Source organism: Protomyctophum bolini (genome assembly GCF_963924005.1).
Source record: "Protomyctophum bolini genome assembly, chromosome: 19".
NCBI classification, from domain to species: Eukaryota; Metazoa; Chordata; class Actinopteri; order Myctophiformes; family Myctophidae; genus Protomyctophum; species Protomyctophum bolini.
In genome coordinates, this window is record NC_137880.1 from 13,270,502 (window position 1) to 13,291,360 (window position 20,859).

The 20,859-nt window shown below is 44.4% G+C and overlaps 1 protein-coding gene across 2 annotated transcripts in view; it reads left to right on the forward strand.

Moving 5' to 3' along the window:
- LOC308334137 (MAM domain-containing glycosylphosphatidylinositol anchor protein 2) overlaps window positions 1-20,859 on the forward strand; it is a 298,760-nt gene that overhangs the window by 211,790 nt on the left and 66,111 nt on the right. For both annotated transcript variants that reach the window (XM_080790725.1, XM_080790724.1), the window contains exon 10: window positions 9,409-9,681. In XM_080790725.1, the coding sequence (XP_080646851.1) occupies window positions 9,409-9,681 (273 nt within the window). The remainder of the gene's footprint in view (window positions 1-9,408; window positions 9,682-20,859) is intronic.

The window sequence follows — 20,859 nt, forward strand, 5'->3', positions numbered from 1 at the left end:
CCAACAACATGCTCATCCGGAGCTCAAGGACACTGTGACGCATGTCGGTCTGACCATGCACATTGCTCTGGTCCTGTGTCGGTCTGACCATGCACACTGCTCTGGTCCTGTGTCGGTCTGACCATGCACACTGCTCTGGTCCTGCATCTAGTCGGTCTGACCATGCACACTGCTCTGGTCCTGTGTCGGTCTGACCATGCACACTGCTCTGGTCCTGTGTCGGTCTGACCATGCACACTGCTCTGGTCCTGCATCTAGTCGGTCTGACCATGCACACTGCTCTGGTCCTGTGTCGGTCTGACCATGCACACTGCTCTGGTCCTGTGTCGGTCTGACCATGCACACTGCTCTGGTCCTGCATCTAGTCGGTCTGACCATGCACACTGCTCTGGTCCTGCATCTAGTCGGTCTGACCATGCACACTGCTCTGGTCCTGCATCTAGTCGGTCTGACCATGCACACTGCTCTGGTCCTGCATCTAGTCAGTCTGACCATGCACACTGCTCTGGTCCTGCATCTAGTCAGTCTGACCATGCACACTGCTCTGGTCCTGCATCTAGTCGGTCTGACCATGCACACTGCTCTGGTCCTGCATGTAGTCGGTCTGACCATGCACACTGCTCTGGTCCTGCATCTAGTCGGTCTGACCATGCACACTGCTCTGGTCCTGCATCTAGTCGGTCTGACCATGCACACTGCTCTGGTCCTGCATCTAGTCTGTCTGACCATGCACACTGCTCTGGTCCTGCATCTAGTCGGTCTGACCATGCACACTGCTCTGGTCCTGCATCTAGTCTGTCTGACCATGCACACTGCTCTGGTCCTGCATCTAGTCTGTCTGACCATGCACACTGCTCTGGTCCTGCATCTAGTCGGTCTGACCATGCACACTGCTCTGGTCCTGCATCTAGTCGGTCTGACCATGCACACTGCTCTGGTCCTGCATCTAGTCGGTCTGACCATGCACACTGCTCTGGTCCTGCATCTAGTCGGTCTGACCATGCACACTGCTCTGGTCCTGCATCTAGTCGGTCTGACCATGCACACTGCTCTGGTCCTGCATCTAGTCGGTCTGACCATGCACACTGCTCTGGTCCTGCATCTTTGGCACAACGTTGGGCCGCTGAACCATGAATCTAACCGCCGTCGGTCACAATCAGCTTACAATCAGCTTTCGCTTTTCTTTCACACCACTTTGGACGAGTAATTCAAAAGGTGGATGTGGAACAGAGACTGGTGCTGTAGGGGCTGGTGTGTGTGTGTGTGTGTGTGTGTGTGTGTGTGAGAGAGCACACACACCCTTTTGTATGCCAAAATTCTGACTCTCTCAAGTGGGTCAGCTTTTGATTCATTCTTACCTCTCTCTCTCTCTCTCTCTCTCTCTCTCTGTCCCCTCTCTCCACCTATCAGAGGGGTGGGCGTTCTCCTCTGCGCTCGCTCGCGGCTGGGTGGGCAGCGGCCGTGACATTGTGCGCTCCGCACCTCTCTCCTCTCGGCCACAGCCGGGACAGAGATTTATACCGTCTATTCCTCACCGTTCCGGCCCAGCGATCCATTCAGCATCGCGCTGCTTGTCACATGATGTTTCTCACGCTGTTGGCCGCGTACAGTGACGGCCTTCGAGTAGCTTGGGGGGTGGGGGGCAAGGATGCCAAAGCATAGGGCTACACCTTGTTTTTGTTATTTAGTTTTTCTTTTTGGATGACTCTTGTGGGAGACTTAACATTCAGTAACGCTAAACCATTGGTTCTAAAAGACCCCCACAGGGTTCCTTGGAGAAGGTTCCAGGGGGTCCTCAGGAAAAGTAGTTAACACATTTCGACCCATACACGTTCAAATTCGATTAAGAAATCCCCTCACGTTTAATGCCATTCCCGTGCATGATTATGATAGAGGGGGCTGTACAACAGCCTGTGAATGATCCCAGGATCAACGAGGAAGTGTGCACCCAGAAGTCACGTTATCACAATATTTTCCAGCTGGTTTAGGATAATGCTAAAAGATTTATAAAAATCCACTTATCTATGCTTGCTGTTTGTTTTGTGGCGAAAACAAGCCACAAAACCATGGAATGGATTATCACAACGGAACAGTTTCCGAGTGGATCGTTGTGAAGGATACTATTCTATGATTTGTCAAAGGTTAAGTTCAATGAGTTCCCCAATTCAAAGTAGCCTATACTGGCAACACCTTGTGATTAAATAATAACTACATTGGACACATTTGAACATTACGTGGTTAAATCAAAACAAATGAAACATCAACACAAAACAAAATATGCAGAGTTAAACCAATTAGATGAGCTCAAGTGAAATTAAAACCCAGGGACAAACAGATGGGGTTTAAGTAGGGATTTAAAAGCCCCAATTGACCGGGCAGATCTTATGGGGAAGAGAGGCGGCCGATATGAAACGATTAACTCGATTCTGGTTTCGCCTTTATTTTATATTTTTTATGGAGGGACAGACGGTAGGCTGACAGGAAAATGGGGAGAGAGATGGGGGGATGACATGCAGTAAAGGCCGTCGGGATCGGGAGTCGAACCTGCGGCACACTGCCAGACTGGATTACCAGCCAAGGTGCCTGGACCGCTGAGCCACGGCCCAGGCTGATTCAACTGATTTATAATGCATTGAATAATATAATGTAATAATTAGGGGAGGTGTGCCATCCGGGTCTCGCTTGTGGGGCGAGGGGGGTGGGGGTGGGGGGTAGGACCACACTGTTGCGTCATGGACAGAACAGAAGGGAGGGAGGCGGTGTGGCTGGATGAAAGGAGCATCTTGGGGGGCTGAGGTAAGATGTTTTGACGGCTCTCCTGCCATGCATTGCCATCAGCCGATGACATCTAGGCCAGAAGAATGCCACTCTTTCTGCCTCCTTTAGAGGGATATTTCACTTTCAAATAAATAAACATACATATTATAAAATAAATATGTAAAAATCGCGGCCCCTGCACACATTTAAGGATATTCTATCTAATGCGTGAGGGGGCCTTAATTTTTCAGCAGCATTGATACTTAAGTAAAAATGACACCCGTATGAAGTGAGGGGCGCTCTCTCATAATACATCATCACAAGTTTTGTCTTCAACACTCAAAATTGTCCATGCATTGTCAATGGCATTTAATGTTCGTGTAGGACAAAGTTTGTGTTTTCACATACACCAAAAGCTGGATATAGTAGGAGGGGCTCTAGCACCCCTCAAAAATTCCACCACTGCTCCATTCCTCCCTTCCTCCTCAAATATCCCCAAAACTGCTCTCTGCATCACAAGCCAAGTCAGTTTGCCTAAGAACATTAGGAGTTTCACAGCTGGGGATTTGGCTTTTTTTCCCCTTTTTTTTCCTTCCAATTCTATTAGAGTGATTATTCTAAAGGCGGACAACGTCAGTTTTTCTCCCCCTTCAACCTTCCTATCTCCTCCTGGTGCTGCCTCTGCCAGCCAAACAGATGTCAGGCTTTTCTTTTTTTTTAACATATCAAAGCTGTCGACTTTGCCGGAGTCGCTCCTTCACGCCTTTTTAATGCTCTTTGCTACACAGAGGGGCCGTACCTCATGGCTTCTCTCCGTGATCCAGTTAACTAAACGCGACTTTGCAAACCGTGGCTCGCCACCAAAGGCGGCTAGGCTCATGCTATGGGAACCTGGAAGATGCAGGCGAGGAGGGGATTGGCCTGTTGCTCATACACACTGAGACAGAGAGAGAGAGAGGATAATGATGTAACATATTATCGTTGCTGTCGGGCAGAAACCTCTTATCTCTCTTTTTTATCTGTATTTTTTTCATAAATGAATGCACTACTACTTGATCAGACAACATTGTCAAACGAAAGTATCAAAAGTAGCTGGTTGTGCTTGTGGATCTGCTACTATTGCTATCTTTTTTATTTAATCATGAAAAGTAACAGTTATGGACATATGAGGTCGGGGGAAAAATGTACCTGGGTTCAAATATAGTTATTATTTACTGTAGTCACAAGCTCTTCTTAATACTGTAGAAAGTAACAGTATAAAGACTGTAGAAAGTAACGGTACAGTAAAGAACCTGGGGGTCATTATTGATTCTGAATTTAATTTTAATTCACACATTAATCATGTTACCAAGATTGCCTTTTTTCACCTTAGAAATATTGCACGAATCAGAGCCTATTTGTCTTTGGACGATGCAAAAACGCTAATCCACGCCTTTGTTTTTTCTCGGCTTGATTACTGCAATGCACTTTTTTCAGGACTGCCTAAGAAAACAACTGACAGATTACAACTTGTCCAAAATGCAGCAGCCAGAGTTTTAACTAGAACTAAGATGAGAGAACATATTACTCCAGTTTTGGCTTCACTGCACTGGCTTCAGGTTGTTTTTAGGATTCATTTTAAAATTATTTTACTTGTGTATAAAGCTCTCAATGGTCTCGCACCTTCCTACCTACATGACTGCCTGCCTAAATATGTCCCAAACCGCCCCCTAAGGTCTTCCACTGCTGGCCTGCTCGCTTTGCCTAAATAAATGGCAACTAAAAAATACGGGGAAGCAGCTTTTTGCTTCTACGGGCTGTCGGCATGGAACAAGCTCCCACTCTACCTTCGTCAGGCAGCCTCTGTAGACATTTTTAAAGCACAGCTCAAGACCCACTTCTACAACATTGCTTTTAATTGATCTTTTATTTTTTGTTATTCATGTCCTCACTGTATTGCATTATTGCTTGTTTTTTAATGTCGTTGCCTTGCTTTTCTTTTTTTCCTCCATTGCTCTGTAAAGCACTTTGAGCTGCATTTCATGTCATGAAAGGTGCTATACAAATAATGTTTTATTATTATTATTATTAATACGTTTCATTGGTTAAATATGCATACTGTAAAACCTGCAGACTGAGCATGTCATTATAGGCGAAAATAGGGGAAAATAGCTGTTCTGCAAGCCATTTTTGTGTCAAAAGAACAAACAAAAAGATGAAAATTACGTACATACAATGTGTCTATCCGACTGTGATGATATGTAGCCGATTCCTTTAGAATCCATATAGAATATTCCTATAAAGATAGGAACAGGGAACAGTTCATTACAACTTACAGTTGTTACAGTAAGCAAGGCAAACACAAGGTAATACATCAAATGCATAGAAATAGTCATCTAGGATGATACGTAAACCAATAAGCTATGAGCTATCATCAGTCTAAACAGTAGACAGAGGCATTGTTAGCGAAAGGCCTCTAGCCTCAGCATCCAAATCAACAGGACGCAGATTTGCACCGATGATTGATGGTGCTGTACTGTATACCTAGTTACAGTACTACTTGTACAGTATACCTTCACTCACAACCATTTGTGATGAGAGCACAACATTGGCAGGGCAATTTAACAACCGGGTCCGGAGAGATCTCTCTCTGTATCTGATTGTTTGCTTTCATTGGAGGTCTGAACTTGGGTTTTGATGCCAGCTATCAATAAGTAAATATGGGAGAAGTAGTGGGCTATGAAATGAGAGGGTGGGAGAGTGATTGATCTCTCAATACAAACGGCCTAATAAGTCCTTTCATTATATGCCTTTCTTGCTTTGAAGACGCTGCACAAGATGAAAGGACCCGAAATCAGGATATGTGCGCAATTGAGATGTTCTTTGCTAAATCAACCAACAATAAAAACATATTCATAATTGCATGCTTTAGAAGCTGCAATGAAAGGAAGATGTACAAACGCGGACACGTTGAAGCCAACAACCCACTGTTGTGGCCATTTGCGTGAGAAGATTGCCTCATGCGTGCAGTGCACTCTTCCTTCATTGATGTTTTGTCCTCCCACGCACACGCCACTCTGAGCCACGGATGTTTCATCTTGCAAAGTTCATTCACGGCCCACAAAAACATCCACGAGTGTCCTTAATTAGGTGCTGTATGGAGTACAGTACAGTACAGTACAGTATATATGTTACAGTATATGGAATACATTCAGATTGAAAAAGGCGTACGAGTGTTCGTTTTCTTCAAGTTCACTTGATGCTCCCCCTTGGCGGGGCGCCAAACATGGCTGCTTCCTCTCTTCTTCCCGTGTGATAAAAAAAGGCATTATTCTCTTTCCTTTTCCCCCCTCACCTACTGTAGAATCACATGTGATGATGCTTTATTATCATCCAAAGCCATTGGTTCTCAACCTTTTTCACGCCGCAACGCCCCAAAATAATCATATTTGAACTGGGAACGCCCCAGTCCACCCTGACAAGCACTTGTAATTGTAGGATTTGAGACATTCTCGATTCCACGGATAGATGTTGTGAAAATAGCTGATCTACATGCTCACCTTCGTTGTGAGTATGTACGGGTAGATCAGCTCATTTGAAAATAATTGCCTCTTTCTTAGGTAATATTTTACAATTTGCCTAGTGGTATAGTTTGTTGATTACTTTAAAGTTTTGACACAATGAACATTGCATTTCAGAGGTGTTAAATAAGATTATCAAGTACAGTATACGTATAGGGTCTACACGATCATATTAGAACGTCACAAAAAAGCATCAAAGGTTGCAGATGCACAAGCTGAGCTTGTAGATCTGCTACTTTTGCCATTTTTGGACATGAGGTTTCCACCCGCCGCACCCCACATTATTATCCGCTACTAGTTATCGTCTCAACCCGTGAGTCCATTGGGGCACGTTCCGTTCAAGCAGCGAGGGAGCAACTCATCCATGAAAGTCATCTCAATCAACTCTAAATGGCTTGTGATGTAGACATGAAAGTGAAATGTTGATTTTGATGTTGGGGCTTTTCATCTGCAGCAACGTGCCCACGTGTTTGTTCAACCTCTCTTGTCAGAAATACTTATACTGTTCTGTTTTGTCGCAGGGGTGGAAGATTAAGAGATTACCTATATAAAGGGATTATAATAATCTGATTACAAACGGGAGTAATGTGTTACTTATTACAAAATAACAAAAAAACATGCACTGTAATCAGATTAGAAAGGAAATGGATTATTGTTGGATTTTAACGCAGAGAAATTTTACAGTGGGGAAACAAACAATGTTTTGAGCCACTTTATTCACAGTTTGAAAAATGTAATTATGGTTGTGTAGACAATGGCAATAACACTGTTATCAAATCTTGAGGCGGGGAATTGGAATGATCCGCCAATTTCATTCATGGCACCTCATGCCATTCCTGTTTATTCTACTAGACTAGAGAATCGTATATGAAATGATTCTTAAGTATGCTTAAGTTGATTACGATTGAACATTGTTATATTACACGTTAGAGTAAGAGGTTCCTGCCCGGACAGCGACGATATAAAAATGTGGGTTCTAGAAAGGAAGAAGTGTTAATGTCTGATTTTGCACTTTGTTGCATACTGAAAATAGCGTGCTGTGGCGCGTTGTGAGCTTGTAGATCTGCTATTTTCAGGAGCCTATAGACCGATTCAGAAACGGGTCTCATGGTCGCAGCCGGCAACGTATATCCTGTAGGCGGAGACGAGATATCTGCGGTGTAAACAGTCGGCTCTTCTACTACATTGAATGGGAAAGTGACAGATGTCAGTCTGCTCAAACGTTACTTTTAGCTGCTTTTTACTAACACTAACTTTACAAAGATGCCCAGAACATCGGGATGAACCTGTGTAGTTTATGGCTGCTCCAACAGTAGAGATGAACCTGTGTAGTTTATGGCTGCTCCAACAGTAGAGATGAACCTGTGTAGTTTATGGCTGCTCCAACAGTAGAGATGAACCTGTGTAGTTTATGGCTGCTCCAACAGTAGAGATGAACCTGTGTAGTTTATGGCTGCTCCAACAGTAGAGATGAACCTGTGTAGTTTATGGCTGCTCCAACAGTAGAGATGAACCTGTGTAGTTTATGGCTGCTCCAACACTAGAGATGAACCTGTGTAGTTTATAGCTGCTCCAACAGTAGAGATGAACCTGTGTAGTTTATGGCTGCTCCAACAGTAGAGATGAACCTGTGTAGTTTATGGCTGCTCCAACAGTAGAGATGAACCTGTGTAGTTTATGGCTGCTCCAACAGTAGGGATGAACCTGTGTAGTTTATGGCTGCTCCAACAGTAGTGGCAACATTCGACTTTGGAGATAAACGGAATGTCAAAAAATACACCGCGGTGGCTGAGACCAGAGCCATAGAGTAATGGTTGAGACGAAGCAGTGAAAGGTCCTGAAAGATGCATAACGTCAGTCTTAACCAATTCCCGATCTTTCTGTTGTATGAACACAAGGCTCCTCTACTTTATACCTCATACTTTAAATGCTTAGTTTAAATTAATCTTCCCTCCTATGATTCCTATGAGGACTGATTCTTACTGCAACCAAACATAGTTCTCTGTCGTTTGGAAACCTCATAATGAACTGTTACTTTTCATTCGTGACACGCTCCGGCTATGATGATGAAGTAGGGTGTTAATTTACGTGGAAAAAAACCCACAAAAAGTTAGGATTATGGAGATAAGAGGTTTCTGCCGGACAACAACTACATAAATCAGGCATAAATGTGTCACGTTGGTTGTTTCTCCCAGAGGCTTTGTGCTCTCCTCCAGACATCCTTGTGTGAGTTTCACAGACAGTCTGCCTCAGGAGGGACCTAGTCACCTGGATAATATTGCTATATATGATATATGTACTGTATACAGAGCACTCAAAGTATACAGACTGAGCATTCAAATATTGTTGTTGCCGGGCAGAAAAACCTCTTATCTCCATATTTTCACATTTTATGCATTTTTTGTAAATGAAAGCCCTGTTTGATCGTACTACAGTGTGACACAAAAGCATAAAAATTTAAATCTGCTACCTTTGCAATGTTCTAATTGCCTTTAAAAGTAACAGTTTGGGACATAATGAGGTTTCTACCCAACAGAGACGATGTTTCTTTGCAGGAAGTGGGGGAACAAAATAACCTGTAACTTGGTTCTTACTTTTCATGAAATCAAAAATAGTAAAATTAGTCATGTAGCTTCGCTGCTTTGATCTCATGCCATATCCACCTGACAGCCATGTAAACAAACACACAACATACAACTAAACGTTGCTCTCAAGAATGTTTTTGAAAACATTTGTAGAGAGAAATATACTGTAGACTGGATGCGGTAACCGAAACTTTATTCTTTTTGATCAATTTGATCTTCCTTGTCTTCCATGTTGTGCTGGAGAGACGGCCAACACCTACGGAATACTTTCATTACAGGGAGCAAAGAAATACTTTGTTTTGTTGTTACTTTTGGGTCCATTTATTAATGTATTAATTAAGTAGCCATGTAATAAGCGGGATGATAAACACCTTGTCGTGGCCTCTGTGTTTAATCATCCTGCAGGGTGTTATTTCTCAACAACTACCTGCCGCGTCGTATATTATCCCATGATCAATATAGCGGATCACTTGGACTAACCCTGGCCACCCTCCTCCCTCTCACAGACCCTCCCACGGTGGAGCCCGTTGCCATGGAGATGCGCCAGGGCCTGGGCCGGCCCGTGGTGATGGCGTGCCGGGTGCTGCGCGCTCACCCGTCGCGGGTGCTCCGCTTCGAGTGGCTGCTGTCCAACCGGCTGCTGCACGCCGGCACCTTCGCCGACCAGCGGGACGAGACCGAGTACACCATCCGCAGCCTGAGCCGCGACGGCTGGGGCGAGTACACCTGCAACGTCATCAACGAGGCCGGGACGGGGAAGTGCACCTTCCAGGTCACAGGTAAGAAGCAGCAGCAGGAGGAGGAACTGTCTTTGTTTTTCTTTTGTCGTCGTTGTCTGTAGGTCCACTTGGAAATCGCAAGAGCGTTGGCAGAAAGCTTGGGTGTCTGCGGGCCATGATCACATAAAGAGCTGTTGCTTCTGCCATTCAGAAACGGAGAAGAATGCAACAAAGGGAAGGTTATAGTGTATGCATAGTACATTTCAACAAGGCAATTCTCCAATTCAAAGTGCTTCACAGTTCGCAGAAAACGGTAAGATCAAAAGAAACGCATGATGAAAAGACATTTCATTAAAATAGTTAATAAGGTTTTAAGATAATACAAAGTAAGAAAGGGCTCAAATATAACTGAATAATAAGATAGTTTCTGTGCAGAACAGGACATGGATTTAAAAACGTCAGTAAAAGGCAGCAGTGCACGGCAAACAGAAAAAAAAGTCTTCATCTTTGATTTAAAAGCAATGAGTGTTGTACTGTAATATGGCTGCAGTTTTCTGGGAGTTTGTTCCAGATATTTGAGTACATAAAAGACTGAACGTTTAGTTCGACTCTAAGGACAGAAAGCAGACCTGTACCAGACAACCTGCCCATTTGTGGAAGACAAATGCAAAGAATTGCAAGAAAAAGTATAAGAAGAAGAAAAAAATGTTGTGCTCCCAAAATGAGTGAGACTAAAGGTCATTACACACTGGCGAATTGGCGACGCGATATATTCGTGCGAATAATTCGCATTTAAAAAAAAAACAATTGAAGTCCATGCAAGCTTCCACATCAGTGGCGAATGTGCGAAAATGCGACCGTTTTCGCTCTTTATTTGTTCGCTCTGGTGTTGTATTTTGCAGAGATTCGCAGGCGAACTGCAACATGCAATATTTCGCATTTTCAGATTGCTTATTCGCATCGCGTCGCTAATTCGCCAGTGTGTAATGACCTTAACACTTCGCAATATGTGGAAAAGTAATCGATTGACTTTGTTAAAGGGCAAGAACACTTTTGCTAGAGGTTTGGGTTGTGCCATCAGCCATGATGGTGGACAAGACATCTAAAATAATCTAAATTCAAAATACTAGACCTTTACGTGCCCGTCGGCTACTGGCCTACTTGAGAACGATGCAACCTGTGAACCTAATAATACCCGTCAACTTGGCATAGCACCCGTTTTAACTGTCTGTCTGTGTCCCAAATGGAGATCTCTGTATCTGCTTGTGTCTGAAGAGGGCTGACTGATTGTGAAAAGTGGACTGGTTAAGTAGGCTAATCAATTGTCAGGTGTGGGGTTGCCATGGCAATCAATTGGCTGAGTCAGAGGCTGGAAATAGCTCAGGTGAGGGGATTTAGGCTGATTAGGCCCACTGGCAGAGCCTGAGCAGAGCCTTTTGTGGTGGTTCTGAAGAACCGTGGTCCCGACCGACTCGAGTGTGGGCACTGCACTTCCTGCGGGGTTGTGGGACGCGTGTGTCGAATATGAAGTCGGTGGGGCAAACGGTTCTCGAGTTACGTGCATTATAACCGTACACACACACACACACAGCAGGGCTAGAACAGTGCCCTGATCACCCGGGGGGTGATCAATTGGCTAAAGGGCGAGGTCGCGCAACATTTTGATGTCAGATCAGTCCAGGTCCATATATGGAGATCTGGATTTGGGCCCTGTCCGGAGTCTGGGCAGAGGCTTTTGTGCTGGTTCTGGACAACCAGCGAGCCGGGCACTGCACTCCCTGCGGTGGTGTGGAACGTGTGTGTCAAATTTGAAGTTAGTGGAGCGAGTGGTTCTCTATTCACATGGAATACAGACGTACACACGTGGTGCATTTATAGATACTAGACCTGTACGTGCCCGTCGCAGTCGGCCACCGGCCTACTTGGGAACGATGCAACTTGGGAACCTAATGATATACGTTGTCATACGTAGCACCCGTTTTAACTGTCAGCCGGTGTCCCACATGGAGATCTGTGTGTGTGCCTGTGTGTGAAGACTGCAAACTGAAAAGTGTACTTGGCAATCAATTCGGCCCACTGGCAGAGCCTGATTGGCATGACTGAGGCAGAGGCTGGAAATTGCACAGGTGAAAGGAGTTGGCCTCATTAGGCCCACTGGCAGAGCCTGGCCCAGGTGAAAGGAGTTGGCCTCATTAGGCCCACTGGCAGAGCCTGGCCCAGGTGAAAGGAGTTGGCCTCATTAGGCCCACTGGCAGAGACTGACCAGAGCCTTTTGTGGTGGTTCTGGAGAACCGTGGGTTGATACCTGGCACTGCACTCCCTGTGGGGGTGTGGAAGTTGGTGGGTCAAACAGTTATCGAGTTACGTGCATTACAACCGTACGCACGCACGCTCGCACACACGTACAGTACGCACGTAAAATCTCCCTCATCTGCTTGGCACTCTCGCGCCTTTATTCTGAAATATTTGGCGGCACCAGAAGTGTTGATTTACAAACGAAAAAAGCACTCTCATATCTGGCGTCAGGGTCTTGAGCTAAGTTGTCGCGCCACAGTGCATCAATGTGTGCTTCTTGCCTTTCCTGGCTGTGCCCTTGCCAACTTGGCTCCCATAGTGTCAGTGAGTGTGCTTGCCTGTAGTTCCGTCTGCCTGACGCAGTGCCCTGCCAGCCTCATCCTTCCATCTCTGACTTTGTCTGTGACCCGTGGTAGGTCCCCATAGAGGACCACATTTATGATGTGGTCCGTTCATGTGACACCTAGTAGACTTTCATACAGTACAGGGCTGTGAGGGTCCGTGTCTCCATACAGCATTACTGACTCCACTGTACTGTAGCTATGATCACTCTTGAGGTATTCTCCCATGTCCGATTCCCACACTCTCCTCATCCCATCCAAGGCATTCCAGGCAAGTGCCAGACTTTTAGGTCCTGCTCCGTTGAAACCTGACAGCAATTCATACATTCTTAATAGAATTTAAAAAAATGAAACCTCCACGTCGATCGTCAAGGCCTTGTGTCGTCCTCTATTCCATCAGCTCACGTCTTGTTTGTCTAACAATCTGCTCTGCACTTTCACACTGCAGCAGTTGGCCTTTTCAGACTGACATGTTTTCCTGCTGATGGTTAAATGGGCTCTGCCGTAATGAAAGTGTCACTTATAGTTCTGTGACGTGTTGCCGTGTGTCTGTCTGTCTGTATGTGTGGTGTGTGAACACTGACGAGGGAAAGACAACACAACGCCGGTTGGTTGTCAAGGTGAGGAGGAGGAGGAGGAGGAGGAGACATCAGCAAACACGATCTCTGTCTGTCATCATCAGCTAACATAACAGGGCTCGAAGATGTAAAATGACAGCCGAGGCGGGGAAGAACACACTGTCCTGTTGAATAATGCACATTTAGTTAGTCCACCTGGGCTGTTTATACCGGTTATGTCAGTGGCTTTGTTTTGTTGTTCCTTTGTTTTGCAGATTGTTTTCACTCTAGCTGGGGGCGGACTTGTATTTTTGATTAGTGTGGTGTGGTGTTAGGTATGGGTGTAAGGTTTTCAAAAAGCTGTGCAAACACATTGGGCACACCCCCTAGTGGTCTGTTTGCACAGACTAGAATATTAGATAAATATTAGATACGTAGGTATCAAAAATAATTATGCTGGGTTGTATGTGATTTTATCCTGTGAAATATGCAGGAAGTTTGAAATATCTGGAAAGTTGCGAAATATGTGGAATAGAGGCCATTTGGCTGATTATGCGGTAAATTGCATACATTTTCTGGAGGGCCTACACTTTTCTTTTCTATTCTGAACGCTTTTTTCATTCTACATGAAATATCTTCTCCACAAATAGCCGATCTACAAGCTCGTAGATCAGCTGTTTTTTGGCAAATGTTCCCACCCAAAATAGGCATTCTGTGGGGTTTGAGTGGTTACGATATTTCTTGGGCTTTTCCACCTTCATTGTTATACAGGAGAGAGGCAGGGAACGGGGATATACAGTATGCAGCAAATAGCATCCTCCAAGACTTTTGTCAAACAGTTTGACTACAGGGGGCACCACAGCTTCTTTTTTACAAATGTGGTTGCTTATTTGGGCTTGCTTCCTTTTAATTTATTTTACGCCGGGGCTCCACCAGGCGCGTCGCGCGTGCGTGCGTCAAAAAACGAACCAGGGCAATTTGAATGCAGTCACGCAACGCGGGCAGTGGAGCCACCCTTCATTGATTAAAAACATAAAAAACATTCCCTGACGGTGAAGGAGACGCGACGCTGCCGGTGGAGCCCCGGTGTTACCAGTGGTTATCAAACATTTCCATGTCAAGGGAATGTATTTGTCCGTGGGCCCCCCATCTCAAAATATTTTGTGCAAATTGAGGGGCTCCCCCATAAAATATTTGAGTTGTTAAAAAGATCCACAGTATCCCACATAAAAAACTAGATTTTGTTTTCAAAATAGCAGATCTACAAGCTACAGCCATTTTGAAATACCTCTGTTACATAAACTATTTTCCAAATAGCAGATGTATAAAGTTATTTTCAAATAGGCGATGTTTAAAGTGCTCATGCTGTGAGCTTGTAGATCAGCTAATAGCAGCCGCATATAGGTTTATAGTGCTCATGTGGTCTATAATAGTTTAGCTTGTTTTCACAGACTGGATGCTCATTTCTATAGCAAAATCAGGCCTGGAGCTGATGGATGGATGGATAACCTGTTTTAGATCCCAATGGCCCTATTTTTGTCAGTGCTAAAGAACGGCCATTTGAACTATTAAAAAATGTTTTTCAAAATAGTAAAAAAGAAGTTTAGAGATAAGGGGTTTAGCACTGATGAAAATAGGACACTGAATGTCCTGCACATTCAACTCGAGCCGTTTTGAAGTCAGACACAAAGATTGAGAGAGAGGTATTAGGGCCATGCTTCCTTCCCGGTGGAGACCTTTCTAGTGTAACCATGTTTTCTTTTAAAAAGAACAAACTTAAATGGGCCACGGGGCAATCAACGGCTGGTTATCCACAGTCCACACCACCCGAGTGACAGTAGAAAGTTTTAATGAGCAAGAGTTGCTGCACTGTGAAAGTCAGAATGTCTCATTGGGGTCCCCAGTGGATACAGTTATAGTTAAATAAAATACAGGAGCAAGAGACTACATCTTTGAAAACAGCACAGCAGAGGCTTAAGTTTTCTTTCTTTCAATCATTTTATTAAGGTTTTCCACAAGCATGACTCGCATATCAACAGATAATGTTTAACCCTCTCACAGGCAGACAGACAGACAGACAGGCAGACATGCAGACATGCAGCCAGCCAGCCTGCCAGCCAGCCAGCAAAATCATAAAACCTTTGTATAACCTATGACGGGAATTCTATAACTTGGATGTTGTTTGGTTCCCTAATTTGCACAACCCCTTGATAATATGTCGGCATATTATTCTTCCCTCCCATATATTCTACAACTGGGCCCCAAACTAAGAAAAACGAATTTCTCCTTGGAGAAAATGTGTGAGACGTTCTAGTGGGAGTAGTTGCAGAACATTATGGAGCCAACTTGAGACAGATGGTACAACATCATCAAGCCAACATTGTAGTACCACATGATACTAAGGATTCGCTTAAATTAATTCAGGTGTAGCTGGGTGTAAATCCAATTCGGACAAGTGTATGTGTTTGCTCTATATGAAAAATAACAAAATGTGAAGGCAAAGAGAAATATAATAATCAATTCAAACAGTTCTGAATATGAAACCCCCCCCCAAGGGTCTTATTAAAATCCACCTGTCAAACAATATCACAGCTACAGTACATGGCGACAACACGCCATGTGCCACTGCTGAAATAGTAATACAATAAAAGACTCAATAGACAATAGACTTTTAGAAATAAAATAAGCCAACCGTCCTACAAACGAGCTGCCGTGTGCTATCCAACTTCTGACATGATTATCCAGGCTTAGCTGCCTGATATCTACATTAGCCACACTCGTCACAACAACAAAGGCAAAGTGCACATTTCAGGCTACAGCTCCTAGTTGGAGAGCATAATGAATAACTGTTTATTCACATGATGGACAAACAACTCATAATCCTCGCTCAACAAAGAGTCAACTTCCGTCCCTGACTCCCCCCCCCCCCCCCAGTTCCTTGTATTCTAATCTGCGTCAGGTTTGCCAAGAGAAGGATTTATAGCCGAGGAATAAGATGAGAGGAGGAGTTGGTACTGTACACCTTCATGTACTGTAGCAATTCATTTTGTCACTTTCTGCAGGTGTGTGCAAGTTGACCCCAATCCCTTGGATTGATCAGCAGGGGGTGTCATGTTCGATATATTACTGGCATTCAGCATGTTTACAGAACGTTATCGTTCATCTCTGCTCACATCAATGTCGTTATAGTCATCTTTACAGTTATCAATTCTTGGTGTGGACGAACCTTAAAGGGATATTTCCCTTTCAAACACGTTTAGGGTCATTGTAACGTCTACACTGGCTTTTGTTTTCCTACACTGCCGCTTCCTATAGAAACCTATAGTAACTTCAACTTGTTTTTTCTTTTGCTTGTTTTTTACAGTGAACCGAACAAATCCATAAACATCTCATTCACAAAACGTGGCAATGTAACTCATTAACACCCTGAGTGGAAAGGACGGAGTTCTCCGTTCAATCAATTAGTAACGCCCAGCGCTCAGGACGGAGATTGATCAAAAGGACAGAGATTATTGATATCAAAACCGATCGCATCGCTCCACAGGCTGGGAGCGTCTGTTATGCAACATTCAACATTGTTATCTTCCGGTGGGACGTCATCGAAAATCTTAAAACGTGAATAACTCTTGATCTAAATCATTCCGTCTAATTCTAAGAAAATATTATGTGTTAGACGGTCCATCGCGGTCCTGTCGCTAGTCACGTTAGAATTAATCATACCTCCCGTTGTTGTCCATCACCTCTAGAGTGTTTTGGCTACATCTAGCTACTTCAGCCACATCCGGGATAGCATCCGGTCCGTCGCTAAATGTGCTCCGCTGCTATAAATCGCTGGGCGCTATGATTTAATGGATTAAATAACCCCGGTGTTCGGGGTGTTAACTTCTTGATGGCCAAGGACGTGCTTTTTTGACGTGTTAATACAAATCCCTCAAGGCCAAGGACGTGGTCTTAACGTGGTATACATACCACGTCAAGGCCACGTCTTTTTATAACAAAATAATCGATGTTTAGACTTTTATTTTTTATTTTGTATGTAATCTACCAAAAACCGGCCGAAATCCGCGCGATCGTGCACTATCGTGCACGCGCGCCGTCTCTATGTGAATCGCGGCAAAAAATCGGACATTTTGAGATCTTCTGGGCCTTTTTTGAGCTTAATTTGAGTAAAATAAGAAAGAGCTAATGCTAGCTTAGCAATGCGGAAGAGTCAGGGTATCTTCTGAGATGTCAAACTTTCACTTCTTGTTTACTCCCTTGAACAGGAAGTGATGTCAAGAGATTTGACTCTAACGGCATTTTCAGCATAATGGTGCGTTCCCGCCATCTGGTGGCAGTTTTGGGTGTTACAGTGAAATTGCCGGATTATATATATATAATTTATTTAGACCGCTGTTTTTTCTTTTTGCATGAAAATGACGAATTAAGAAATGGGGCATTGGCCAGCATTGGCCAGCTTTGGCGACTTTTTGAATGGCAATCGAAAAATGTGAGATATGACCACAATGGCATGAAATATCTCATTTTCAAGCTGCATGTCTCTACTTCACAATGAAAAAAAAATTATGACTCTAGCATATTCCATTGTTTAGTAATAAGCATTTTAATACACCTTGGTTTTCAGTGAACAGTGAAACCAAGTTGTACTAAAATGCTTATAAGTCAACAATTATTCTCAGTGTTAATTTAACTCTGAGTGTAAATGAAACCATTTGGGTCAATTTGTACCCCGCTCACAGTTAAATGACCTGTCAGGATTTGTACAAGTGTATACCGATTGATGAGCACACACGTACACACACACTGCACAACAGAGGAAGGGCAGGCCGTACAGCCTTTCTTCAGAACTAATTCATTAAGTAGAGTCACCTCGACGCACGCAAACGCGAAGAAAATAAACCATGTTCCTTCTCTGCCGTCGGGATCACTTTGCAATCAAAACAGTAATCGCTACACTACACAAAACGAGGCCGATTCGAGGCTTTAACAAATGTGCGAGGAATTGATTTCTCTTCGTGTGGTAAAAGTGGTTTGCTAGAAGAAAAAAAAAGGACTGCATGGTTTTGGCTGACGATCCAGCAGAGCCCATCACAGTGACTTAGTATTATACGCCTTTTGGAATATAATATAGCTCCCATGTTTATCATGTCTTACTTACATCCAGTGGAATGTGCACTGTACAATACTCGGTGGTGTAAGTCACTGGTTCCCAAACATCACATTGTGAAAGCCATAACATAACATTCTCCCTGTGTTGCTACCGATGGCTCCACAAGACTCGCAAAAAACGGCAGCCAAAAAGGGACATGGCTGAGACTCAAGAGTCGTGCGTGTCTGAGCCAAAGCCCCAGTGGTACAGATTAGATGGCTCTCAGTGCTCTAACCCCCTCCGGCATGATTTAACGGCCAATTTGGCCATCACCGCCAACTCCGCTGTCTCGGCAGATGTCCGTGTGGCCCTGACAGCGCACAAGCGCCCACCCACACACACACACACACACACACACACACACAGTCGCTCTGGCACGCGGTTGAAGCAGCACTTCTTGAGACAGACAGTGTTGACGCGGCCCCCTGAGCACGATCGGCTGTTGCACCGCCAGTGTGTTTCTGTGTGCGCGTGTGCGTGCATGCGTGTGCGCGCGCTTGTATGATGTGTTGATGAGTTGCCGTCTGGGATTTGCTGTAATCGACTCCTCCGTGGCTCCTTGCCAAAGACATTGGACTGATGTTTTTTATTATACATGGAGCCCAGAACCTCTATTAGGAGTGAAGGAGATCCGAGGGATGTGCAGAGATTACTGTCTCTCTCCCCATCCCAGTGCGTCTTAACAAACAACACATCAATACTATCATCTCATGAGCTTCATACACCCATCCCCCCCCAGAGTTGGATGAAAGTGGACCGCCGAGATATACGCGTGTTTATCCACTGCCTGTCCAGTAGATTAACCACATTATCCTGATAACGCCCCCGATGTAGTCTGGAGCATGTTATAAATGTGCCAAATATTCAATGAAAATAGAATATGTACACAAGCTCACAACGCCTGCCGCAAACGCTTTGCACCGTTTGCCCAAGCCCAATGACAGTGTAAGTCATCCAGGTCTTCAATATCTAAAAGACAAGAGAAGTCATATTAGTGGATCCAAAAGTTTAAAAACACAGTCGGAATACAATATTATAGAGAAGCCATAAAAGTACAAAAAGTTAAAAGCACAAATATATAATCCTATATGTATCCAATCAACGCATGACAAATCACAGCATATAAGTGTGAATTCATCATTAGGGGGCAGGGTTTGCAATGTAAAGATCCAGAATGTTTCTCTTCTTGTTAGCATGAGGTCAAGGTCGCCACCTCTGGGTGGCATTTGGACTTGTTCTATCCCCTGAAATCTAAAAGAGGATGTGTCATGCTTTAAGTCATTCAAATGAACAGCGGCAGGATATTCTCTGTCGCTCCTGCGGATTGAGCTCTTGTGCTCACTCATGCGTTCTTCGGGTGGTTAATAAAATTGCTTAAAATGTATAAAGATCTTTTGAAAATAGCAAATCTACAAGCTCACATATTCTAGCCAGTTACAGTTACACCACTGACTGGAGGAGTCAAAGTGGATTGTTTTTGCTCCCGTTGCATCCCGAGCATGACCGATGGCGTAGCCTCCCTGTACCTCTGGCACGCCCCGACGTCCAGATGGAGAGGGATGATGTTGGGAGCGCAGGCCGCGAGGGACGGGACATCAAAGGGGACGAGGGGAGTGTGGGGGGGGGACAGGAGGATGAAGGTACGCTGGGACAGTGATGGAGGACAGGAGATGTAGGGGGGATGAAGGAAAGGAGGGTTGAAGGATGGGACAGCAGCCCGAAAGACACGCGCCCTGTCATGACACCAAAACATACAGACCCTCTCTGCTCTATACCCACTGATAACACTGCACAGCGCACCACATTAATATAGCTGGGAAATGACGCCCGCGCACATGCACGCACACACACACGCACACACACGCACGCACACACACACACACACACGAGAGGACGTCCATCTCTCTCCAGGCCAACTGGAGAGAGAGGAAGGGAGAGAGTGATGGGAACAGAGGGAAAAGAGAGGGAGGACAAAAAAATAAAACAATTAAGCGAAAGAGGTTCAGGCGAGAGAGAGAGAGAGAAAAGGAAATGGAAGAGAAATCAATGACAAAAAGGTAAGATTTAGGAGCGCGGCAGCGAGTGGACAGCGATGAATAGACTGTATCAGGGGCGAGAGTGGCTTAAGCGGCGGACGGATCAAAGTGACAAATGTTCCACCGGTGACCCTGCAGGGCAGACTGCCGTCTATAAAATACTCAACATGTTTACTCGAGTAAAAGTATCAATACTGCAATATTATAGAAATACTCTGTTACAAGTACAAGTCTGGAATAAAAAAATGGACTTGGGTAAGCACAAAGGCATCGGTATCAAAATGTACTTAAAGTACCAAACGTAGAAAGCACTCATTATGTACATGTTATGATAATATTATAATGTATAATGGAGTAAAAGTATAATATTTGCCTCTTGAGATGTAGTGGAGTAGAAGTAAAATGACTGAAAACTGGAATTACTCCAGTAAAGTAAAAAATAGCTCAAAGTTGTACTTAAGTACAGTACTTGATTAAATGTAGATGGTTGATACAGCGGGGAGGTCTGGGGAGATTGAAACCTTCGGCCAGGTTTTTCCTGACATTGAGGCTCGCTGGCTCATCAGCGGGCCAAACTAATCTTGGCCGTCTGTTATAAAACAACCTTCTGACACTTCCCATCCAGGAAGAATTCAGCAATTTTTTTAATTATTTTTTTCTCCTTCGATATATTATATCCGATATATTTTAACTCTATGGTGTATATATCTATGCTGTTGGACGGCCAAAAACACTAGCGGGGGTTCCTGTGTGTTGCATTACATTGAAATCTGTGACCTACTGTATGAGTGCAGTGTGTGGGCTGTGGCACTTAAGTTCCATTGGTAAACCAGGCCTGGTTGTAGCTCTCTGCTGCTGCA